General features: G+C 39.0%; 1 protein-coding gene across 1 annotated transcript in view; it reads left to right on the top strand.

The window, feature by feature from the left end:
- Positions 1-26,833, top strand: part of NUDCD1 (NudC domain containing 1) — a 161,140-nt gene that overhangs the window by 114,271 nt on the left and 20,036 nt on the right. Inside the window, exon 8 of the mRNA XM_032762465.2 lies at positions 8,950-9,075. Within this exon, the coding sequence (XP_032618356.1) occupies positions 8,950-9,075 (126 nt within the window). The remainder of the gene's footprint in view (positions 1-8,949; positions 9,076-26,833) is intronic.

Raw genomic sequence — 26,833 nt, 5'->3', positions numbered from 1 at the left:
CCAAAAATTCCCTCCCTGACTTTGAAAAATCCAGTTTCCTGATTGGTCCTCTGGTCAGGTGTTTGGTTCCCTTTGTTAACCCTTTACAGGTAAAAGAGACATTAACCCTTAGCTATCTATTTATGACACAGGAGATCTCAGTCGAACTGCCGAATAAAACCACAGACCCATTTCAGTAGCCAAGGCACCTGGTCAGGTTTATTGTCGATGAAGCACGGTCCTGGTGTCCCAGAGACTTTACAGGATGACTAACATGTATGGCCGTAACAATGGACCAGCTCAGTGAATGGCGGGACTTTCCATCGCTCGCCTCTGTGACCCTTCTTTTCTACACTGATAGAATCAAGTTATGTATTGTCCCTCTGATGTGGTTAATTACCACTGTTTACCTTGTACATGTTGGTTAGATCAGAACATCTCTATTCATCACCCTTGCAATGCCAGCCCTGTTCTTGCCAGATTCTGTGAACTTGCAAGCAGATATGTTTTGTGACAGGGCCTGACTTCTGCTCATAACCCAACTTTTACAAACTTTGCTTTATATCAGCAAGGCTTGACCGCTACTTATACCTAGGCCTCTTATACCAGACCTCATGTTTCAGACTTTCTCTTTCTACAACACCTACCAGTTGTGAAATGGCTGTTACAAGATGAGTTGATTAAAGTAATTTTTTGGAGGATGTCTTTTACCTGAGAGAGATGTTAGTAAAAGCTAATTATGAACTACAAAAAAAAAAATGAAAACCTAGGAATTTAATTTTCAGCTGTTTAGCCAAAACACAGAAATGTTCTGTATAGAAAGCCCAGTCTTTATAGTTGACGTGTAAGCAAAGGTAGTCATTTCCTCATATGAGCACCAAAACAAGCATATAGCTAGTCAGGTACTAGTTTTGAGAGTCAAAATGCCATTTTGTGAAGCCACCTTTGTAAATTGGATGCCATAATGTGAATGCCCAAATTTAAAATGTGGGCTTCTGACTGTAAAAGACATTTTTATCTAGCTCTGAGCTGAAGGCACAGACCTTTGAGTGTCTTTTAATATCTCCATCTGCAGTGAGTGAGTCCAGTCCAGGGGTTCCCAGATTTGGTTCACTGCTTGTTCAGGGTAAGCCCCTGGTGGGCCGCTAGATGCTTTGTTTACCTGAGCATCCGCAGGTACGGCCGCTTGCAGCTCCCAATGGCTGCAGTTCGCTGTTCACGGCCAATGGGAGCTGTGGGAAGTGGTGGCCCAGCCCGCGCCGCTTCCCGCAGCTCCCATCGACTGGGAACGGCGAACCGCAGCCACTGGAAGCTGCGAGTGGCCGTACCTGCGGATGCTCAGGTAAACAAAGCGTCTCGCGGCCCACCAGGGGTTTAACCTGAACAAGCCATGAACTAAGTTTGGGAACCCTGGGTCCAGTCTGATGTGGTGAGTAATGTGCAGGGTTTTTGTCAAACACTTACTTCAGACCCAAATTGACGCTCAGATTCTCAGAGTAGATGGGATGTATCTCACAGTTAGAAGTGGCCAAACTGTAACTAAGAGGCAATCTAAATTCACTGCACAATTGAAGATGTGGAACAATTCAATTGTTCAAAATTTGCTCACATTTTTATGGTCAAGAAAAAGCATCTTTAGACTTCAGTCACATCTGTGACATAAGTTCATGTGAATTCCTTATTGCATGTGGTCTGATTCTCAGCTGGTCATTACCCTTTGGTGCTCTGGGCTTCTACCCTTGTGCTTAAACTCGCTGGGTGTCTCTGAGACCCATGGTGCTCTGTCCAGGTAATATGCTGATATATATTTGGGGCCAGTGTGTCAGCTGCGAATGGTGAGAGGTCCTGATGTTTTACCAGAACTGATTTTGGAGAAGGATAATATTCTCTGGCATGGCGTTTAGTAAGCCCTACAAAATCAGTGAGTTTCAAAGGTGGCGCGGTGTGGTTCTTCCTGCTTCTAGAATCAAAGATATTGGGGAGAACTTCTCTTTTAAGGAAGTGATGATCAGGCAAAGACATGGACTTGATTTTTACATTTTGGTGTGTCTTCTGCACTGGAGATCTATCCATGTCTGAGTGGGTGAGACCATTGCCTACTTGAATGAATCTCACTGTAGCTATCACGAAGATGAGACTGTTATCTTACAACATTATATTGCACGGTCTGACTGTGCACAGTGATGATTATTGAATACAATTTCTGCCCTGGTTGAACCTTTTCCTCGAAAGGTACTTTTGCCTCACTCCCATTGCGAACGAATGCAGCCTTTTTTGAAAGAGAAAAGTTCTCAGTAATGGAATACTACTCATCAGCCCCTGCTGAAGACTTAAGTTTCAGTTTGAAAAGTGATGGCAAAAAGTTCATAATCATAATTAAAGAATTATAGCCCAATTATGAATTTTCAATGAGTTTTAACTATATGGGAAATTTTGAAAGGTCTTAATTATTCTATTATAAAGATTGTTCATGCCAAAAATTTGTCTGACACAGAGTGGTAAATTTCTTAAAGGACTCGTTTTAAAATTAATTAACTCCTAAATTAACATGTTTACTTGCAAATTCTCAGAAAATTCATTCAGTACTGAAAGTGCTGTAACTTTGGGGAGGATAAGGTGCATTTTTCATATAAAACAAAGTAGTTGAATCCCTGCTTTAAGTGCCAATCTCAGTGCTCTCAACTATGGAACAGCAAGTGGCATTTTCATAATTATTCCACTGTTATATTTTATAACACAGAAAAATTAACAAGGCTGCAAAGTCAAGCACTCAAAAGGTACGAAATGCTAGAATTAACTATGCTTATACATCCTAAATTTGACCCCTTAGTACGTATGCATTTTGACACAGACTTTAATTATATGGTCAGATACTATTTTTTTCACAGGCCCCCTGCCTCATTTAGTACCTAGGATAGACAGTGTTTATCTGAATGATCAGAAGGTGAAGCATGAAGTAGAACCGATCTATCTAGGTGTGACCTTAGACCACTGAGTTACTATGCCCACCTGAAGAGGACAGCAGCCAAAGTTTAAGACGCACAACAATCTTCTTCGCAAACTGGAAGGTTCATCATGGGGTACTCGTGCTCCAACTCTGTGGACGTCAGCTCTCGCCACCTTGTATTCGGTGGCGCAGTACTGCACACCAGTTTGGAGTTGATCGTCACACACCAAACTGGTGGATATACAGTTACATGACGCCAAGCGTATCATCTCTGGCACCCTATGTCCGACACTGCTCCCATGGCTTCCAGTTCTGAGCAATATTGCTGCTCGTCATGTCAGACGATAGGTTGCCACTGGCAAGTTACTGGAGCAAGTATGCGCCAGCTCAAGCCTGCCGCTGCACAATGACTTTTTTTTAAACCACCAGCTGCACGTCTGCTGTCACGTCACCCATTATAGTCTCATCCACCATGCCAGGATGTTAGAGCGGAAACACTCTGGTGAGAGGAATGTATATGTTATAATCCCCAGCCAGTGCCTTGTCCCCAACCCCACAATTTGCCAACCTGCCCTGTCGTGGATGGTCCCTGTTGAACAGGTTCCAGACCAGCCAAGGTCTCTGTGCAGCCAACCAGTATCCTGGGGCCTTTGTGACAACCCCTTGTGCAGCTACAGCACGACACAGATGATGACACACATTGATGAGTGCCTACTGACTAGGTTCAGCGATGGCCTCGAAGAACTGCACTATGTCACTGAAGATGTCATCGCTTGGCTAGACGACTATGCACATGCTAAATAAAAATAGTTACACAGCAGCTATTCAATATTGTGTGGCCCTATGCATTATTTAGTGCACACTATTCAAATCCTGGTTTGAAGACAGAATAATTGCTTTCCTTATGGTTTATCTGTGCTGCTCATCATTATAGAATCTGAATGCTTCACAAATAATGACTGTAATAATGAGGGTTGTATTATCTCCAGTTGACAAAGGGGAGCACAGGCACAAAGATTAAGGTAAAAAATTTCCACTAGCTTCGTGTATCCAAACTGAAATGCTTAGGACCTGATTTTTCAGAGAACTTTGCATTGTATAGCTCTTTGTGTTCAGAGTGCAGCTCCCATTGACTTCAGTTGGAACACTAGCACTTGAGAGGCTCAAGCACGCTCAGTGAGGATGGAACCTTTGGAAATTTTATCTATTAAGCTCTAGCCAGTTGCTACTGAACATGTGCACACTGATTTTTTTCCGGAAGTTTATAACTTGGCCAAATTTTTCATAGAGAGGGAAGAAGGCTCATCCCTGACAGGTTACCTTCCTACCAAATGTTGAGTCCCTGCTATAAAGCATGGGAGAGCTAGAGCTTTTCAAAGGTCGCCAGAATTTTGTAACATGGGTAAAAACATATTTTCCCCCCTTGCCTCGTTCTTGGAAACAGCTGAACCCTTTTTGCTGAACATTTCCAGAAAAATCACTGGGGCATGGATAATCACAACAGCATGGATAATTTCAACCTAAGTGGTTAAAGTTTGGCAAAGCTTTAAACCACTAAAAACAGGTTTTTTTAGTGAGATGTGTTGGGAAACCTTAATAGGCAGTGCAACCATCCCCCCTATAATAATCTGCAGTATATATTGCAATACTGTTACAGGTGGGTTGAGAATTACATAGGGTTTTAAATATGTTATGGTCATGTAAATGTAGCAAGTATAGGATATAGAAACTCAGAGCCAAATTCATCCTTGGCGTAGCTTGACCTTATGAATGTTGCATCAAGGATTAGTTTGGCCCATGAATACATCAAAATAATAAGTAAAATTCCAACCACTATGATTTAAATTCTTTTTTTAATAAATTAGAGTATCTTCTACGTTTTCCTTTCCAGGGAAATTGTACATAGTTTAATATTGATTGAGTGTAAATGACATTTAACAAGAAATCTCAAAAGATAAGCTTAACTCACATTTATATGAAGCTTTCTTTTTTTATCATCCCGGAAGTCCTATTTAAAACAAAAACCTGTCATTTTAACTGCCCCTTGGGCTTAATTAGAAAGTGTTCTCTGATATAAAATCTATGAAGTGTGACTCCCTGTAGATCCTGATGTATTGAAGTTTTGAATTAATCTTTTTTCCACCTCTCCACATGGAGTTAAAGGGAAAAGTTTTGGTCTTTTGGTCATTAAGTCACAATTAGCGACTTGTGATGTAATTTTTGAGTTACTTTTTTAAAAAAACAACTCTCTCTGATAGGTTTGTTTTTTGTTTGTTTTTTTTTGGGGCGAGAAGGGTAGGTGTCCAGTGTTTAAGCTATAGTTTGAACTTATTAAGTAATTCACCTTATTTAACAGATTTCTTAAGCACATAGTGTAAATTGTTTTAGCTTGGATTTTTATAGCTATAAATGCATTATATAAGGCTTGATCCTGCCCAGTGCCCTCAACTGCTATTCATGTCAATGCTGATAACCTAGTAGGTGATGTAAAGTAACCAGAGAACATTTTATTAAAATCATTATTGAATTTTGCAAGTCAAATTCTGTGGTGTAATGGTGATATGATTCAATATTTGGGTGACTTTACAGATAATCTTAAATTAGACACCTGGTATTTTATTAGTGACTCAGGAGTGTTAAACTTTTATATTTACAAACAATGGATTTAGCTATTGAGATAAACAAAAATGCTAGTTAATGTTAAGATTAAAAAGGCATAAACTGTTTTTAGTGAAAACCTGAACTTTGGTATTTTATTTTAAAACTAATTTGTGTTCAAATGATGCTGAACTACAAAGTAAGAATTTATTAAAAATGCCATTGCAATTTTCAGATTTTTAAAATATTTAATAATAATCATTTTAGAAAATCCAATAAAATATATTTTTCTAACATGCACAATACTTTCGATCTGAAATGAAGGCTTATTGATATTCATTTGCCTCTGTTTGCTGTAGAATAAATTGAAGTGCTCCAGGAGAGTGTTTTCTAATAAAAAGTTTAGAAGGCAGAGTTGTGTTTTATTATGAACTTTGAAAATGGGACCTACAGCAATATTGTACTTTGTAGAGTCTGCATGTTCTTAATTTGGTCTCTTAAAAAATTGTTTTAAGATTAATAGAATGCAGACCTGATTTCTGCCATTCCAGATTGTATGACATACTTGAATGGCACTGGGCCACAAAGAGAGAGAGAGAGGATGATTCTATAGAGTGTGGTATTTAGGGCACTCACGGGGCATGTGAGACACCCAAGTTTGAGTCCATGCTCCAATCAGTTTTTAATTATTCATACAAAGAGGAGCATCTTCAACATCAGAGATTGAGACACCCACCCCAGAAAAGCTAATAGCCCAGGGATTGGGGCACTAAGAGAGGGGAGACTTGGCTTCAACTCCTTGCTCCAGAGCAGAGATTTGAACCTGAATCACCTACATCCTGGCTGAATGTCCTTAACCTCTGGACTTTTGGGTGTAAGGGTGAGTGGCCGCTGCTTCTCCTATGATTGTTTAGTGAGTGGTGCATAAGTCACCTAATGATCTAGCTCAAAAATTTTTATTTGTCCAAAACTATTTGGCAGAGATGTGTCAAATTCGCAAATAGTTGGGCTGACCTGAAACTACAGTTTTGGCAAATAATTTATTCATCTAGTTTAGGCTTTCATTTTCTCTATGAAATGAAGAAAAGAAACTGTTATTTATAGCAGATCATATTTCTGTCACAGGTTTTGAGACAGCAATAGATCTGTGGTCATGCTATGTACCTCTGAACTGCCTATACTCGTAGACGTTAAGGCCAGAAGGGATCATCATGATCATCCAGTCTGACCTCCTACAGGTTGCAGGCCACAGAACTTCACCCAATCCACTCATGAAATAGACTCGTAATCTCTGAGCAAATATTCTCTCTCATTTTTCAATTTGAACAATATTATGCTGGTGGCATCCATATGCTAGCATAATAATTTTAAGAAAGACTCTCAAGAATTAATGTCCTGGAGTCAGATGCTTGAGAACTAGATGTAACTGTCTTTCAAGATAAAACATCATCTACTCTAATTCTGCACTGCACCTTGGCTATGAGCTCTTCATCTCCTAAGCAAAGCAGGTACCAATTATGAAGAAAGAAAAGGGACAAAGGTGTTGTTTACTTGCAATGCACCTTTCACCAACGCATCCTAAAAGGAAGTAGCTTTAATAGAGGTATAAAAAAACTTAACATAAATCATCCAAAAACTTGACTGGAAAAAGTTCTAACAGGCATGTGTGAAACTGAAGAACTCTAAAACAGCTCAACCAGTTAACTTGTGCTTTGGATTGTTTCCTTCCTTTGTGAAAGGCTGCTAAACATGACAAAATTGAAATTTCTAGCATAAACTGCTTTTCTTTTGTTCAGGATCAAAAATTCCAATCTATAGGCAACATGCAAGAAGGAGGAAATAAATACAAAGCATAAACAAATTCACTTTGGTCAAACTTCAAAAAACACACACATCCACACGTGCTCTCACTTCGTAATTTTGAAGGCTTCTGATAGAAAGTGAATTTGAACTAAGTCTCTTGTCTACTAAGAAGCTCAGCTTCCCTCAGAAGAAACCTTTCCTGATAACAGCCCCTCCCAAAGTCCCAAAGACAGGCTGCCCACTGTTTCCTCCATCCAGATATTTGTACAAATTGTCTGTACTGTGACTAGCTGTGATTTCAGACTAATACCTTTGACCAAAGTCTCACTTTTCTTTGATTCCTAGAAATTAGGGATGGAGAATACTGTAGCTTATCAACAGTAATAAATCCCCTTTCAGTGTACGACTGTTCCTTACAGTTGTAGATTGAGTACTTTATCAATGCCTAGCTAGAAAGCAAGAGAGAAATTCCTGTGCTTTATGAAGTCTGGTTGATTGAAGTGATATTTTTTTTTTTTTTTAAAAAAGGGCTGGTTATCTGCTTTCCTGAGTGTATCTCCCTTAGCACATATCCACTACATACTATGCTCTCAACTTTTGCCTTGAGAAATGTCAGCCAAAGGCCAAGCGTATATCCTTTTCAATTATCAGAAGGATAAGAGAGCTATAAATCTTATGTTAATTTTAAGTGATTACTAGAAGTGCTGAGAGGAGGTTTGTATTTGGAAGATAAACAGGAGCTACTACATAGTGAGTCTTCCCATCACCGTCTGGCATTTCTGCTAGATTTAAAACTGAAGGTAAAAACACCTATCTCGCTGCGATGACGCTTTACTATACTGTCAATGAAATAAGTGTGGGAGAAGCATGGCAGCTGGTAAAAGGTGTGGACAATCCAAAGTGAACAAAGTCAAAATAGAAACACTCCTTTTGTGAGTATTGTTTTGTCAGTATCCTAGGCAAATTAAAAGGCTCTACAACTTCAATTTCAATGAATGCAAAATTAACATACACATGTGAATCTAGGAGTATAGCTGTGCTATGGCAAGTAACATAACCATTAGCTGAAGGGATTACTTTAGTTTGAAATACCTAGATTGGAACCATATTTATCCCTGATGTAAATCCATTGACTTAAATTTGGCCCTGGACAAACTGAAACCTTAGTTCTCATTCCAGCAAGGTTCCCAGCCCTTTACCGGGTACAGTAGCTAAAATGATTACCATGAAGTTTATTTTGAGTTTTTTTGGAAGAAACCTTTTAAATGCAAGTTTTATTTGATATACATGGACATTAAAGATTGCATGGCACTTTCCCTAAGAGAAGGGAATTTTCCAGGTATTCCTCAACAAAAAGTTCCCCTTCCAACCCTGTTGCACATTGTGTTGCATACCAGTTATCTACTACCTTCCACTCCAGAAGTGGCTGCTTTTCTGGTAGATAAGTAAATGTATGAAATGCTTTTGGATCATTGAGTATGAAAGAAGCTGCAGAACTGTAAATTGTTATATAAATCATTGCTGTTGATCTGTAAAGATTCATTATGAATATATAGTTTAGTATAATATTGTGTACCAGGTATTTCAGATTTTCAGTGCATTTAATTGTTTTCTGGTTTCAGAATCCAAACCCTGACAAAGAAAACCCTCCTTGTAATGCACAAGAATTGGAGGAATGTGATATTTTTCTTGAAGACAGCACAAGCTTATGCAGATTTGATGGTAACACCTTGAAAATCACTCATGTGGTAAGTGAAATATGAAATCCAATTATGCTTACCCAAGTATCTCACCTTCTTACTTCTATACTGAAAAATCTTGATTTCTGTTTTCTGTGGTGAGACGTCTTAAAAACCACACCAGACACTCAGCTGGTATAAATTGGTGTAACTTCATTGAAATCTTGTAAATATTTTCTGTAAAGAAAAACCTCAGTAATAGTTAGCTGCATATTTGCGCAAATATATATGCTGTAGCAGTACGCTTCTGCAAAAATGGAAAATCTATCCCCAGTACAGGTTTTAATTGATAATGCTTACACAACCATGCTATTTTGGAAATCTAAGTTCTTCTAGTATATGTTCCTGTCGGTGCTCCACTATAGGATGTGTGCATGCAATTGCAACCAGCGGCTACAATGTAGTGACCGTAGAAGAGCAACGCCTCATGCTCTGAATGAGAGGTTATGGGGAAGAATGAGCCTGCCACCGCACTGTTCTTTCTCAACTGCCTGTGTCAAGAAAGAGTTCTTCTGTATGCAGCTTCCTGCCTTCATTTTGTGAATTCTTTACCTTATTTATTTTAGTAGTTGTTTCTGCATTCTTTTGATACTTATTTATTTTATTTAACACTGGTGTGTTAGTAGAAGAGGGGAGGGGGGGCTCCTTTCCCTCCACTTCTTGGATCTTTCAGTCCTAGCTCTGGAGAAGTCCCTATTCCCCGGAGCATTGGTCATAGGCCATCTCGGTCCTTGTTGCTACTTCATTTGAGTTCTGGACAATAAAACTCTAAAGAAGAGAGAACCTATCTCTTCAGACAAGGAAATGAAGAAAAGAGAGAGCCACATAAGACCCATTCTTAGGAGACCTCTCATCCCTCTAAGGTTATTGTAAAAGCTCTGACTGAGTGTGGTACTGAAGCTTTGGTACAAAGGCAAAACCTCATTTGGACATAGCTATCACCAGAGCAACTACTGAGGCAGCACAGTTTGACACCTTGCAGCACTGCAAGAAACACAGATCTATCATCAGTGCAATGGTAGCAGCATCTAACCATACCTCTGAAAGAAGAGATGACACCGCAATTACCTCGATACCTCAACAGCCTCCATCTCGCCAATCAGAATCATCCCAAACTTCATGTAAGGCTATCAGAGCCCTCTACCTCCTTCCCAGTTCCTTTCTTCAGAGGATCTCATTCTCTCTCATGAACCCAGAGTCACCAATATGAAGATCTACCAGTGCCATATCCTCAGTACCTCCAAGAAAGTAGCAAGTTGAGACTTGCTTAAGTCTTCAGGCTTTGGTACCAGTTAAGACATTGGAGGCCACGCTGATCCTTAGCTCAGGGAAAGATTTGTTGGACTCAGAGTTTTTGGTTTTGGGATCCATCCTGATACTATATTACCCTACCACCATATGTTCCTTTCATGATGAGGATCTTAGGAAACCTATCAAATATCATATGCCCAGAGAGAGATTATCATTGGGATTCCTTCCCTTTCCCCCACTGTAGTGAGATTACTGGGACACATGGGGCCACTATGGCAACCAACTCCGTTGGCTGCCTAAGAGAAAGCACTGGCACCCACTGGTATCATACCATACACCGACACGTACAAACCATCCTCCAGTATTGTGCACTTCAGTACTGCACACTTCTCCAGTACTGGGCGATATACAGGAGGAGCAAGAATCTCTGGCTGAGGAGATCTCATCTTAATCTGTGAAGTCCTATTCATGTCCAGACAAGGCACCACCCCCTCTCCTACGCTGATGATTTTAAGACCTTCCAGAAAGGCATGGAAAGGCTAGCGAACACTCTTCAAATTCCAGTAAAGGAAGTCCAAGAGTCAAAAGATTCCTTTGAGGACATCCTGAATGACTGTCCCCAGGAAAAGGTCCCATTTATGTACTTGCAGTGAAAAGGCAGTATAATAGATCCCATCCCATTCACATATCAAGATCATTCCAGTACCATCCACACACTTTCACTAAGCCTCAGGAACCCTTCAGGAGAAAGTCTAGACCGTAGAAACGGGGGCCTCCCACCCCTACTTCTACTCAATCAGCCACTCCCTCTAAGAGGCAATTTTGACACTTCAGTCAGGCAGCTGTTGTGCAACTAACCCCTCCTTGGGAGATAATCTATCATGCTTCTTACTTGCCTGGGAGTACCTTACCTCAGATAAATGGATACTGGGGCTCATCAAAGTGGGTTACTCTATCCACTTCCATTTCATTCCCCCTCCTCACTCCCCTACCTGACCCTTTTCAGGGACACTTGTTACAAGGAGCTACTAAAAAAAGTTCCTTCTCTCCTCCTCATAGGAGCAATAGAATCAGTCCCACGAGAGTTCCTCAGAAGAGGGAGCTATTCCAGTTCCTTCCTCGTTCCCAAGAAAGGTAGAGGGTGGAAACCAATCCTTGACCTCTAGAATTTGAACTGTGTCCTAGCACAACAGTTCAGAATGATGACATTAGCTACCATAATTCCATCATTCGATCTCAGTGGTAGTGGCTCAGTCAGGAATATCAGTGTTTCCATATTTGGATGACTGGCTTCTCAGTGGTCAGTCCCCTCAAGATCCCAATTCCTTATGCTCAGAGTCGCAAAAGCTGTGAAACTGGGGCATCTCCCATCAGATAAAAATACCAGCAGTCTATCTACCAGGTGTCCAGAATACAATTGCAGACTCCCATTGCAGATGCTTTGGATAAGATCACAAATGGGAATTCAAAGACCTGTTTTCTGCAACATCTGCCAGCGCTTGTGTAAACCAGGGGAAAACCTCTTTGCCACCTTGAACAACATAAAGTGTTGCCTGTTCTGCTCCAAGGGAGGTCATTCCCACAGCTTGATATCTGGTCACATCAGTGCAGTGCACCTAAGTGATCCTCAGGGCCCTCTGTAGTGTGGTGATTGTCCCCCTTGAGAATTAATGGCTATAAAATCTCTTAAGGATCAGTAAAATATAAAATTAGAAAATGGAAGTTACCATGTGATTTGAGATTTAAAGAATAGCCACTGGTTGGTTTTTACTGGTGACTGTAATTATACGAGACAAGAACAATATTAATCTTATCTTACCCATTTAATAAATTATTTAATTTAAAAACAGATGTTTCCACTAAAAATCTAGATTGACTGACTTTAATTTAAATTTTATAATATACTTTTATATAACTGTTATTCCTCTGAAAGTTTTTTTTCATAGGTTTTTTTTTTCAATCAATAGGTTTTATTTCTGTGATCATGAGTTGTGAATAGTTATACACTTTTTGTGTTCGGCTCAATAGATGAGTTGGAATTCAGTTCTCAAATGTTTACTATGTGGCATCTTTAACACAGAGTAAATTGTAACATTTGCTAGCAACTATTATATTTATCTTCGTTTTCACGCAATATTTAAAGCTCTGACTACTTAGAAAAATTCACTTGCGAGGTGATTCAGCAAGTGGCACTCTCTTAACTCTAAATTGGTACAGAACTAATGCCCCAGTGTGTTGATAGAGGATACTGTCTAATGAAAGTGCTACCTTTCAGATGAGAAATAAAACTGAGGTTCTCATTACTCATTATTAAAGAACTCATGACACTTTTTTCCCAAGGTAAGAGCATTTGACCAAGACATCAGAGCTGTACTCTAATGGTAAGCCAGTCTTTCATCTCTTGAAGCTAGCAGTCTGCAGAAAAATTACTACTTGGTATTGTAGGCTGTGTTTAGAAGTGGTGCATTTGATATAGCCTAATACTAATTTTAAAAGAATATAGTAGCAGCAATTGGGAATAAATTCAAACTAAGGATTTAAGAAAGTAGAAACCAACCATTCTGCTGAATGCATTTGGAGTTTGCCAGAAAAAAGTATGTTTTCCTTGTTTTCTTTCTAAACAGTACAATTGATATGTAAGAATTACCCCTTGTCATGCTGAGATAAACAGCTTACGGTCTTGAACTCACCTATTAAAATATAATTTCTTAGGAAGTGTTTATTTTTCATTGTAATAATGTAAGAGCAGTAGATTGAGTGTCATTGTAGCTTACACAGTGATCAGTATCTTTCATCTAAGCACAGCATATGTCTGGAACTTAACACTCTACCCCAATTTTGTGAGACTTGCATGAAAGAGTCATTTGTTTCAAGCTTGGTTACAACAGATGGCTGAATGATCGCGAAGCCATTTACAATGCACATCTTCATATAATCAATGTAGGAATAATTATGTTTAAGAACATTAGAAAAAATGTGTGGAGGGGAACATTTTAATTCTTTCAAATCAATTTAATAACTTTGTTTTTTAAATTAACATCTTTAACACATTTTAACAGTGATTACTTGAGAAAGTGTGAATGCCTCCCTATGGGCTTCTTTCAGTAAAGTCAGAACTCTCTTGGATTCTCTTGTTCACAGAGCCTATACAAGCTATTGAGGCTAGACTGTCAACAAGTGCAAGTATGTTTCAGGGAAAATAATGGAGGAAAAAATCCCTGCACTTAAGGAACTTGGAGAATCATAGGGCACGGTTGTGGTTCATATAAGGGTGGAATCTGCACAGATACTTCTTACTGAACTGAGCATGTGCAGAGAGAATAGTTATGAGGTCTTGTGAGTTCCATCAGTCTAAATGATATACCTTCATCTAATCTATGTAATAGGGAAGTGTACACTTTCTGTTTTTTCCTGCTTCACAAAGTTTTGCTAACAGTCATTTTTTTCCCTTCCCATGGGCTCTCCCAGTTACATCTGTTTGTTTGGGGTAGTTGAGTAGATGAGATTCAGAGGAGCTTAGTTTATCTTTGCAAACTGTAGATAGAACAAATGTCAATATTCAAAACCAAAAATGAAATCTATCCAGTAGTCAGAGGCAACATATAGTGCCTGTTTAGCTGTCTGTGTTGTGCTCCACTTTTGTCTTGGATACTTGCTTGACTAGTAGTTCTTCTGGTGTCTTTGCACCAGCATTGGGCAAGTTTAGTCATTTGCAAATAGTCTTTTTTATAAAAAGTGATTTTGAATTAATTTGTTCATTCTTATTAAAGTGATATTTCAGTAGCACTTGCTATTGTTGGAAGTATTAGCAAGCAGATGTGATGCATGGTTTACAACATTGCTGTGTTTCTGGCTTGCATTATATTTACTAAATTATATGGTGCTCTAATGTGAGAAAATACGCCCCATGGATTAGATTTAAGACTACCAAACTCATTTCACTTATAAACTCTACCATATATGAAAATAGATTCTGAAAGGGAGAAGTCTTGTGTATCAAAGCAGTGGATGCTAAGTGCTATATCCCTGAAGATCAAACAGTGCATGAAAACATCTTTCATAATAGTAGAATATTTTCAGAACTAGTAGAAAATTGTTTCAGTATTTCACAAATCTTTTTATGGTTTTATAAGAATAGGTTGCTGTTTGCTGAAAAATAATCTTCTATGACTAATCAACAAAGCACTTTCTCCAAAGTACTGGTATCTGAGAGTAAATAATGCATCTTGTTTGTGTCCAACCCAAGAGGCTAATATATTAACTGCAATCATTGTGGGGAAGATCATTATAGAGACTGTACATATAACAAGCAAAGAGATGCTTATGAGATGAGAGAACTCCTCTTTACACTCAAAGATCAAATAATTGGCATCTAGCTACTAGGAAAGAACAGGCTCAATGCAAATTGATTTGTTTTTAAAATACTTTATTAAATCTCTCTCATCCCACAGGTGACAGACAGCTCTTTGATCTGGAGAACAAGGTGAGGGATAGGTTCAGTCTACTCACAAGCCCTCCTTTCTTTCCCCCTGCCTAGAGCACATATGTAGATCCTCCCTGAGGTGGAGAAGAGAATTTTCTGCCTCTCCCTGCTGTCATTGGCTAGGTTGTGGGGAAATGGAGGAGAGTTGAATTCTTTTTCAGCCCCTGCCCCCACACCTTCCTTGTTTTGTGAATCCCTCAAGACAGGTAACAGCCATTCAGCAACACTTGCTGCTCCACCCTACTTGCCCTATAGTAGAGATATAGTTTGAACAGTGTTTCCAAGATGCTGTGATCTGACTGACAGGTTTTAGGGTCAGGAAGGGATTTTTCTCTCAGGGCAACACCAGCAAAGTATCTATGCCCTCTTTGCAGCAAATATGTTAAGGGCAGTTAAAAAGAGGATGATGATCAATTGTTCTCCATGTTCACTGAATGTAGGACAAGTAGTAATGGTCCTAATCTGCATCAAGGGAGATTTAGGGAAGATGTCAGGAAAACTTTCTAACTAAGCCCTGGAATGGGTTAGCAAGGGAGGTTATGTAATTCCTGTCATTGGAGGTTTTTAAGAACAGGTTAAATAAACGCTGTCGAGGATAGTGTAGGTTTACTTGGACCTGCCTTAGCACAGGGGTCTGGTATAGATGACCACTCAAGCTCCCTTCCAGCCCTGCGTTTGTATGAACCTGCATAAGAGACCCAAAAGTTGGCTTCTTGACCTTGCTCGTCTGGAGGAAGGAGGAGAGTCTTTTAGTTCTTCACAGACTGAGGTATCTTTTGAGTGTACCATCATTTTGTCCGGTGAGAAGTGCAAGAGAATTCAGAGGCTGGCTGAATCCTAGGGGGATAAGCTGAAGGGAGCCAACCCTGAATGCTAGATATTTGTCATGGAAGCCCTTTAACATCACATTGGACACAAGTAAATTCCTGGAATTTTTTTGGACAAATGGAGAGTTGGTGTCTCCCTCATTAAAGTTAAAAATATAAGAAGTTGTGGCCTTCTGCTTCAAAATCCATCTGTTTTTTTTTTTTCATTCTCGTGTGTCATGGTCAATTGTGGATGAGCATCTGTAATCCTTTTCAAAAACGTTGTTAAATGACTGATCACTTCAGTGACTTATATTTTGTTTGCTCAAATTTGGACAGGACACTCATAGTGATGATGTTTAAGTTTCTAATCCTATTTTTGAAAAATAGTCTTTGAGAATTGAAGGAAAGTTGTGTAGGTTAAGTTAGCCAGAAGAGGAGGTCTGACATTTGGTTTACAGTTTTTATGTTAGGAAACTTATCAAAACAATAAAATGGACCAAAAATACTTGTAGAATTGGCTCATTTTCAGTGTCAGATATCTATTGAGACAGGTAACCTGGTAAAAGGAATTCTCGTCAGGATGAAATGGACATCCTCAGATCCACCTTGCTTGCTGTAGGCCTCTGGATTCCACTAGAAGATCCAAAAAAAACATTAGGACCTGCCTTAGACCAGAAATGATTTTAAAAATCAGGTGGAACCTCTGTTTTCTGCTAAGGAATCAAAGCTTATCCTGTATTCTCTTGAGTATATATCCTGTCCCTTGGGCTTCTCCCACAAGGGGAAAGTTATGGCTTTCTCTGAAGGCTGACTCTGAGAACTCATTATCCACCTCCATCTCCTGTGGCCAAATGCAAGACTACTTTCAACAAGCAAGCTGATTCTAAAGGTTTCTAGAGTGCATAGCCCACCAGCCAGTCACTTTCTATACCCTCCTAGGATCTCTTAGAGTCTCTAGCCTCTGATTGTCGCTGTTCACTTTGGAGACTTGGGACCTGATCATTATGTGATGGGGCTATGAGATTTCATTTTCAAAAAACCCTCTGAATTTATTGTCCAGATAGCCTTTTCTCGGGAAGGGATGCTGTAGGCAATCCAGAAGGCCATAGAGTCATTTCACCTGATGAAAGGGGGTTTTATTTCAGGTGGTAGTAGTAGTTATTGTCTTGTAATAGGGGATACTGGTGTGTGTCTGACCAGCTGTTAGCGAGAGAGAGAGATTTCCCTGCCCTTTTAATCTAAATGAAGTTGACTTTCGATTTGTGGCTAGAGAGAGCCTCAGGGCAAGAACAGTTAGTAAGCAGCCTCTTACTGTCTAGAAAAATTCTAAAACAAATTCTGTTTATGAACTGTATATCTTCACTTATATTCTTTGTAGCTTAAAGTTACACACCTACATTTCAGTTGATTCTTTTTGTTGGTGATAAAGCTGGAATAAAGTTAAAATGTTATGGAATGAGTACCAATGCAAATTATTGTAGCCTACAGAGTATATATGCATGATAGTGTCCAGCGTGAACTTCTTTGGGTTGGCTTTTGATATCCGAAACACTGAGCATTACATATATTTTTTTCATTCACTCTCTCCCTTCCCCTACTTGCAAGTTAACTTTTATCCATAACAGTTCTTGTATCATGATTTTAAGATATAGCTGTTTTCCAAGTAAGGACTAGGTATGAGAATTATATCTGGGGTAGGAAAACTTAACCATTGACTAAGCAGGCAAACCTTTATGAAAGAAAATGACTGCAGTAAAAGATACTGTAGGGGTGTATGTGTGTTCTCCTTACAAGCCCCCAATAATTGATGTCCAGGTATTATCAAGATTGTTCTTCCTTTTCATTTGAGAGAAAAATTGCATCCCTGGAATCAAGAAGCTAATAGCAGTTATTGACATGTCATTTTGTTTGACTCTCTCTCTTTTTTAGACTAAAGAAACGACAGCTGATCTTTTATCTCATATAGGTGTAAATCAAAAGGGATAACATGATTCTAATTAATTAATGTAAGTGTAGTCAGAACTCTCAATTCTTTTAATAACTGACATGGTGGCTTTATTTTAATTAGCTGTAGCATTTGATTAAATGAACTTAAAGGCATTTGGTTTTTTTCTGCTTGCTGTGCAAGAGCCATGCGGAAAATGGTTTCAATGGCGTTATTAAATTGGCCTGAAATGTGAATTTTCATGATAATGTTCAGATTCTAGAATTACCTAAAACTAATTCCTAATCCCACTTCTCCTTTTTTAATAAACCAGCTACACAGTCACAATATTCACTTGGCTGCTGGGCCATCTGTCTTGCTCTTTATTAGATGCTGACAATAATAATATTTTAATGAGTAGCTTTTGGTCAGTGTTAAAATTTTAATCTTAAAATTAGTCAAGAAGATCATTTAAAACTTCATTAAGAACCAGCCTACATGGAAAGTAACATTTTGTGATCTGAAGATAGGTATTTCAAGTGAGTTTTTAGCAATGGTGCAGTATATGACAGCCCATTCGTTAACCTGCGCTTCTCAGTGGAGGCATATGTTACTGATGCTCCATGTTCTTCCCTGGCTGCCCATTTGCTTCTAGGTGGAGTTAAAGGTGTTGGTTATGACCTAGATCTCTAAATGCCTTGGGGCTTGCCTGCTTGAGTGAATAACTTTTTCTCTGTGCCACACTGCCATTACTGAGATCAGGTGGGTGAGATAATATCTTTTATTGGATCAACTTCTGCTGAGGGGAGAGACAAGCTTTTGAGCTACACAGAGCTCTTCTTCGGGTCTGGGAAAGGTAGTCAGTGTCACAGCTAAATACAAGATTGAACAGATAGTTTAGCATAAGTAGCTAACAGATATTCTAAGGGACTATTCAAGGTGAAGTGGCCTGTTAACACCCCTGTAGTCATAGGACACGGAGGGTTATTGGATTACAGATGGCTGTAATAAGCGATACATCCAGTGTCTTTAAGACCATGATGTTAGTGTCTAGTAAAGTTATGAATGTAAGCTCCAAGGCTAGTCTTTTGAAAGTGGTGTTCAGGTTTCTAAAAATTCAAATATTATGATTTATTAATAGTATAACACCAAGGAGCCCTAGTTATGGACCAGGACCCCATTCTGCTAGGCACTGTACAAATGTAGAACAAGTCCCTGCACCAAAGAATTTACAATCCAAGTATAATACAAGAAATGACAGATGGAGACAGACTGAGAGGAAGAGTAAAAAGAAACAGTTAGACACTATCAATCAGCTCATCAGGCAGTGGTCTCAGCACATCAGGAGCCTAACCATTGTCAAATACTTTGGCGGCATCACAGAAAAAGAATTTTAAGGAAAGTTGTGAAGGTGGATGAGTGAGCTTTGCATGCGTTTTTAGGACACACTTGCTAAGCGTGATGTGCAGCATGAGAGAAAGCACATAGGTGTTGCTTTGAATATAGAACTGTAATCTCCAATGAATGCAAGACCCAAGATTGAAAATCTACTTCGATAGATTTGAAGCAGCAATCCTATTTCACATGTAGATGAGGAAGATGCATTAGCCTCTGAACTGATAAACAAGAAAGAGAAAACAGTCAATGAAGTGAAATATAACATTCGTGGAGAGATCAAGTTGAACAGTCTTTCACACCACAACTGCAGATATTAAAATGAAGTACTTCCATGTCAGTAGAGAAAGTCTGCCCATTAAAGATGAGAACTGAAGAACTCTGTCATATTTTGAATATGTGAATGCATGAGGAAAAGAGAAGAGAGAAGACTTATAGTTGATTTTAATTATTTGGAAAAACTTGAATGACAAAAAGAACAATAGGAGTGAGTGATAAGCCAGAGGAAACAGCTTTACTGGATTAGCTTTATCTCTGTTTATTGTCCTTCATTAGAATCAAGGTCCTGCAAATAAGATTTGGAACCTTTTTGGGTTGTGCCATGATCCTTTTCACATAATAGGATCCTGTGGACACATTTAAGCTTTCCAGTCAAGGGAGCAAATATAAATGTCTGTGCCATCAATGGTGTCAAACTGTCCTGCAGTCGCTCAAGAGCATGAGTAATGACCTCAGGACAGCCTGTTAAGAAGTAGGATATAAACCCCAAATCGGTTATGAGTTCTATACTTAGATTTCACCAACCAATTATCAAGTGTGAACTCCTCAAGTAATATAACTGCCTTAACATGGAGTCACACAGGCCCCTTGGTTACTCTGATCTATCTTGCCATCCAGGTGAGCTTTCCTTTGTGATAGATGGTTCCTTACATCACAGATCGCATCAATATTCAGGCTACTTCCAGTCCCAAAGAACCGCTCAGTTACCCAGATCAGTCACATCTTAGATCTCACACCAAAAACAAAACAGATTTAGAGCTAACCTAGGCCAAGCACTGGGGATCTTTTGCTTATGCTTAGTAATCCTTGCCCCACAGAGTCCAAGCAGCATAAAAGATATAGTTTCTCCTGATTAGGGCTTTGGATTCCCCTCCCTTCTGTTTCAAGTTCCCAATTCAGATGTTGGGAGGAAGTCAGTTGCATATTTCCGCTCCCTTCCCTACCCATGTAGAAATGAAAAAGTCTTTGGCCTCTGATGTTGCATAATGTTTCATTCTGTGTAGTTGGGCCTTCTTTTGTTGGGCAGGAGATAACACCTCCACTAACAAATTAGTATTTCAGACTTATTAATTCTTCTCTCTTGTCTGGTGATTTACAGTTACAGAGCAAACACTTCAATATTACCTTCTAACATGGGATACAGATAGTACAAGTGAGATTAATGCATGCAGTAACTTACAAGAATTCCATAAAGTCTAAACATCTAAGCACATTTTTTTAATTCTAATACTTATTTTAACAACATTAATGCACAGGTAAGCCAGCCTTGTTCCAGCTCTGTATTTATCAGTGTTCAGTTGATTCCTAGAGCTCTTGGCATGAGCTGGCAACTGGTGTACTAGCATCACAAATGGTCCTGTAAAGAGGGGAATTATGTAATTCATAGCTTTAGTATAGGTAGAGTTCCCATCTGGCCTCCTGTCTCTTTGTACTCACCTTGTTTAAACTGCCACCTTGGATCAGTTCTCACTTGCCATTGCTGAACTCCCTGTCCGGCCAGCATCTTGTCTCCCTCAACATTGTTCACTTGTCCTGTATTCTTCTTCCCAGCATCCAATCCTTCTGTAAGTTCCACTTGATCAGTGTCCATGACCTCTCCTCTGCTGTAACTTCTCTGCTCTCCCCTATCTGTTATTTACCCTTTACATCACTTTACTCCTTTAACCCTTTCTTGCATTGCAACACCTGCACAGCCACCTCCCAGCTCTCTCTCTCTCTTCTCTCTATCCTCCATCTCCCTGTTTGTTTACTGCATAAACTTGTTTTCTTTCACCGTATACTAAGATGCAGGATATATGGGGTGGAAACTTTTTTGTATTACAACCTATGTACATTGCCTAGTACAATGGAAGCATTATCCCTGATTAGACAAGCTTTAACTAGCAGCGAGGGAAGAGAGCTGTCCTGACGTGGTCAGGGTAGGAAAAGAGAAAAGGAGGCTCCGTACTCCACTATGCAGCAAGAGAGCCCTGAATTTCAGTCTTATTTAACAGCCCCCCCCTTGTACTGGAAGTCAAGGGAAGGCCAAGATTTGAGCAATCCAGAGATGTGCTCAGTTCCAGTGAGTGATCTGTCTGCCTTTCAATAAGACATCACAACCATGAGTACCAAGAGCACCATGAATAGCTGCATCTGGTCTCAGAGCTACCTGAAGTTAAATTTCCCACTGTCTTGCAATATTATTTTTAGTTTACATTAACCAAGACTTCAGTAATATAGTGCTGCCTTTTGTAAAAGCAGATGTCTGAATACTTCTGTTTTTCTTATGTTTTAAATGTCAGCCCTTCATTAGCAGTAACTTACTAATAACTGCTGTTTGACATTTTCAGTGTAAATGTGGTTTCTATATGCAGTATATGTACTACAAAGTGTGCCTTAGTTTATAGTACAGTTGAAATGAAAGAAAAGTCTTTAATTTCTTTCTCTTTTTCTTCTTGAAATAGATTGTATGGATTATGAAGCCAATAAACATAACTATACATAACTAATGTTTTGCAATCCTGGTATGTTGAGCAAATTTCAGTGGTTTGTTTCCATGGAGGAAAGAAATTTTGCTTCCTTAACCATTGGTTTCTACCTGTAGAGGAGTGAGAACTTTCTATACAACTTCCTTTAGTTGCCAGGGTTTTTGGTATAACAACACAAAGCTTCAATATTTTTAATAGCTGTGAATTTAGATCATTTCTAGTCCTTCAATCTTCTAGATTTATTATTTGGACTGGGCCCTATTGTGCTAAATACTGTATGGACCCATCAGAGAGTCCCTGGCCCAAGGAACTTACCTTTGACAGTAGTGTCCATTTCTTTTCTTTTTCTTTGAGATCTGTGAAAGAACTAGAATCAAATTCCTCATCCAAATAGGACGTCTTTTCAGTCAACTTTCCTGATTGTGGAATCTTGATAAACAGGGTCTAAAAGTTCTGGAGATGCAACAAAGTCTCTTAAAGTTACCAGCCTTTCACACAACAAAATTACAAAGCTAATTGTGATTTCATTACATTGTGGAGGGTACTCTGTGTTCTCCAGTGAATCATTTTAATGTGACATGCCACCTTTTTCCTGCTAAGCTATTCCACTGGCAGTCAGTTTAGCAACCCTATTCCTCCTTAGGAAAGCAGACCAATATCGAGGGAAAAACACTTGAAATGTAGGGAGGGTCTTCAAATGATTCTTTATGCTCAATAATAGGAAAAATTTCAAGGAAGATTAACCCTGGCTATAGGACTAAGAATCAGGGGCATTGCAGGGGGAGGGATGCAGGGAGTTATTGCCCTCCCGGAGCCACCATCCCAGAGCTAGGCATCCAGCCAGCAGTTGCCTTTCGCTGGCCACCCGCCTCCTGTCACTGCCATCTTTTCCTTCTTTGGGAAGCTGATCCATGGGTGGAGGACACTGGGGGAGCCTGCCTGATGCAAGAGATGGCCGTGCCTGGGCCATGGGTCTCAGCTGAGCTGGGGCGGGGGGACAGGGAGCTGACTCTGACTCAGAAGTGGGAGCTGTGGCTGCTGTTGTACTGAAAAAATGTTCCAGCTCCGGGGTGCTCTGCTTAAAGAGACAGCACGCTGACATGCTCATTCAGACACACACACACACACATACACACACCGTCTCCCCCACAGACTCCCCCCAAAGCACACGCATACACCCTCTCTCTCTCTCGGTACTTCCTCTCAAAATGTGTGGTGCACATATATTCTCTATAATTTTATTCTCTCAAAGTTCATTGACAATTACAGTATTGTTACATTAGTTTTTTGACCTGTGCATTTCATAATTTTATTATCTGATGCTTAAATGTAATTCTTTGAGTAATGAATTCTAAAATGCCTAACTTGTCCTGGTTGGAGTAATTATCATTACTTTTATTACCATATTGTGCTTTGTCACTCATTATTTGAAGTGGTATAATCAAATAATAGTATCCTTGGAGAATGTAAATTTAGCTTTTACTCACCTTAAGCAGTGCTAGTTTTAAAATACATAATATATATATATCTCTAAACACACCACTTCAGACACTGTGCAAATGAAGGTCACTTATTTTCGAATTGTATTTTTAATTTATATCTGTCATAACTTAAAATTCTTATGAAAATAAATGCGGTTCCAAGTTTAATACTAATAGTAATGATGGAGTCAAATGTTAGTGAGTCATGTACATGATTGTGATTGGTAAACATAAATCCCAAAATAATTAGAAAAATGAATTCCAGTTCTTAATAAAAGAGGGGAAAAATCACATTAAAATTAAGTACATACATTTTTAGTGGAGTGAAAAATAGTTGACTAAAATAGAGTACATAATGGCAGTAACACAGAGAAAGTTAGAGAGAAAGTAAGCATATTTTATTTACTTTTATTTATCTCTACTCAAGATAACATACAAAGTATCAAACTTGTTTCTGATGCCTGATTTGCGATTGGAAATATCTTGCTGTATTATCTCCTGATTGTTCTAAACTTACATATACATTTAAAATGTGGCTGTAATTGGTGTTTGTATGTATATTTTTTTCTTTATATAGGAATTATCTAATTTCTAAGATGTATGCTCATCTGCAAAAAAGCCTAGTTTTCAGGTGCCTAAGTAGCCCCAGGAATCATGGTTAAAGTTGTCCTGTGCCACCGCTTCTGCCACCCCCACAATCATACACACACCAAAATCTGAAATGCCCATTTCTTCCCTTCCCAGTTCACATCCCCAACTTTCTTATGTGCAATTGGCTAATTTTAAAATATAATATAATACTTTTATCCGATTTAAAGTAGTTAGCTATTAATATTATTTAACAGTAATTTTTTCCAGAACTTTGCATTTGTTTATTATTTGTTGTTTGGTTGTTGGCTTAGCTTTTTATTCCTATTGATTTTCTGTGAATAAATGTTGCACCGGTGACCTGCCATACATGGGGTTTAAAATTCATCTGTCTATATATATTTTTATTCTCCTTTTGAGGATAACATAGATTAAAAACACACGTTTAAGTGCATATTTTTTTGAAAAAGCGTGCCCACAAGATGCATAGTGCAGGATCCCCAATTTTCTCTCTAGCCTACCTTGCCCCCTCTACCCCAGGAAGAGTTAGGAGCTGTCCATGCTAGGAGATCTTGACAGTTCTCATTAGTAAAATATAGAAGAAAAATGGGACTGTTAAAAAGGCAGCTACACATATGAAAGGCCAAACACTGAGAGAACAACACCTTACTCTCTTCTGTACAGCGTGAAGGGGCATTCTTTAGGTAGGTTGCATGCTTTGAAGAGAAATGAGTTAGTTTTGTTTGGATCTTAGCTTGTTGAGCTAGAATGACATTTAACAGCAACAAAGTGTTTTATCCCAGCAAACAGGTTTATTTCAGACCCATTTACCGTTCAGATTCATCAGCAACTATTCTTAATATTTCCAGGTACTGTGTTAAGAAGAGAGCAAAGTGGGAACAACAGAACTCAGTTTCGCCTTTTTTTATACCCATGTATGCTCATCTGCCTCACATGAGTCTCAAAGCTTTCCTTTCTGCCAGCATAGAGGCATTGACAGAGAAGGATTTAATTTTGAAAAATGACATCCCTCTTGGTTAAAAATTGGGGTTTCTTAAATGTATTTATGTATTTATTTGACTAACTTTCAATCTGGACACAAGATTCGAGAAGTAAGAATTTATTGAAATGTATGATTTTAATCTGATCAACATTCCTTTTAAGTTTTATATTTGTGAATCATAGATTTTTTTTTTTTGCTTCATTCTTGGAAGAAAACCTCTCTTCCTCTTCTGCTCCTCTGAGCCTATGCATCTCCATATGCACCAGAGGATTGTGCAACTATATGGTTAAAGCTCTCAGCACAAGTAGGATGATATTTCTTTGGGACAGAGTGCAGTCTAGTAGAGCAGAAGACTAGGAGTCCGGACTTCTGAATTTTTTTCCTTGCTCAGAGAAGTTTGAGTAAATATTAAATTTATTTCTTAATTATGTTGTAAATCTTGATTTAATCCCAGTTTGAATGGCCTTTGTCTGTTTTTCCAGATCTGAAGAGATTTATACTTGATAGTGTTTTCACCAAATGTGTAGTTTTCATCAAATGGTGTAGAACATATCATCACTTTTACATACTATGCAGTTTCCAAAGATGAGATTTTTCCTTTCCACTTGCCAGGTTTGATTACAGCAGTCACAACAAGCTCAAAATCTTAAATAAATAATTAATGAAATTCCTCTCTCATATTTCATGGCCACAAACCCCAACCCATTCTAAGTGTTTTGGAAAATAGTGCAGTTTAGGCAAACTTTAATTAAACTGAATGCAAACAGCTGTAGTTTTTCTATGGATACTGAATCTTTTCCTCTTAAGCAAATTTTAATGCTTTAGAAAATACCAGATGAAAATCTGAAAAAACAAGATAGCCTGTTCATCCACAGAACTCAACAAGCGCATAGGCAGTGAAAAATTTCCCTAAAGTGGCTCTTAATAAACATTAGCCCTTGACAGCAGGGACCAACTATAGTAGTCAGAGGGAAATTTTGCCTCCCTGATCATCCAATAGATAATGTCTTTACTGATATCATTAACAAGTATTCATACTTATTGTGGTGATGGTTTTGTGATTTCAGCGCCTGTCCATGAGGAAATTTAGTGATAGCACCATGTAGCTGACAGATAGAGATGACATAGTCATTACTGTCCTGATTTGAATTATGAATGTTTTTAAATCAGTGACCCTGCAATTTAGTGCGTGCGCACACACACACACACTACAGTTTTAGAAAAGGATACATTGAATTAAATGTGTAATCTTGATCACTACCTTTAACAGTACATTTTTTTTCTTATATAGTCCCTTACATAATTCATCTCCTCCTGTTGTTTTCTTCCTCTCTTTGCCCCATCTCCTTCCATTAACCAAAACAAAGTCTGAATAATTGGCCTTGGAGTAAGAATGTCCACATCTGATCTTAAACGCAAAAAAGAAGCTTACAAGAAGTGGAAGATTGGACAAATGACCAGGGAGGAGTATAAAAATATTGCTCAGGGATGCAGGAGTGAAATCGGGAAGGCCAAATCACACTTCGAGTTGCAGCTAGCAAGAGATGTTAAGAGTAACAAGAAGGGTTTCTTCAGGTATGTTAGCAACAAGAAGAAAGTCAAGGAAAGTGTGGGCCCCTTACTGAATGAGGGAGGCAACCTAGTGACAGAGAATGTGGAAAAAAAGTTAATGTACTCAATGATTTTTTTTTTGCCTCTGTCTTCACAAATAAGGTCAGCTCCCAGACTGCTGCACTGGGCAGCACACTATGAGGAGAAGGTGAGCAGCCCTCTGTGGAGAAAGAAGTGGTTCGGGACTATTTAGAAACCTGGATGAGCACAAGGCCATGGGGCCGAGGGTGCTAGAGGAGTTGGCGGATGTGATTGCAGAGCCATTGGCCATTATCTTTGAAAACTCATGGCAATCGGGGGAGGTCCCAGATGACTGGAAAAAGGCTACTGTAGTGCTCATCTTTAAAAAAGGGAAGGAGGAGGATCTGGGGAACTACAGGCCAGTCTGCCTCACCTCAGTCGCTGGAAAAATCATGGATCAGGTCCTCAAGGAATCAATTCTGAAGCACTTAGAGGAGAGAACAGTGATCAGGAA

Source organism: Chelonoidis abingdonii, chromosome 2 (assembly GCF_003597395.2).
Source record: "Chelonoidis abingdonii isolate Lonesome George chromosome 2, CheloAbing_2.0, whole genome shotgun sequence".
In the NCBI taxonomy this organism is placed as follows: Eukaryota; Metazoa; Chordata; order Testudines; family Testudinidae; genus Chelonoidis; species Chelonoidis abingdonii.
Note: the sequence above shows the minus strand (reverse complement) of the source record. Positions and strands in the feature narration are given on the sequence as shown.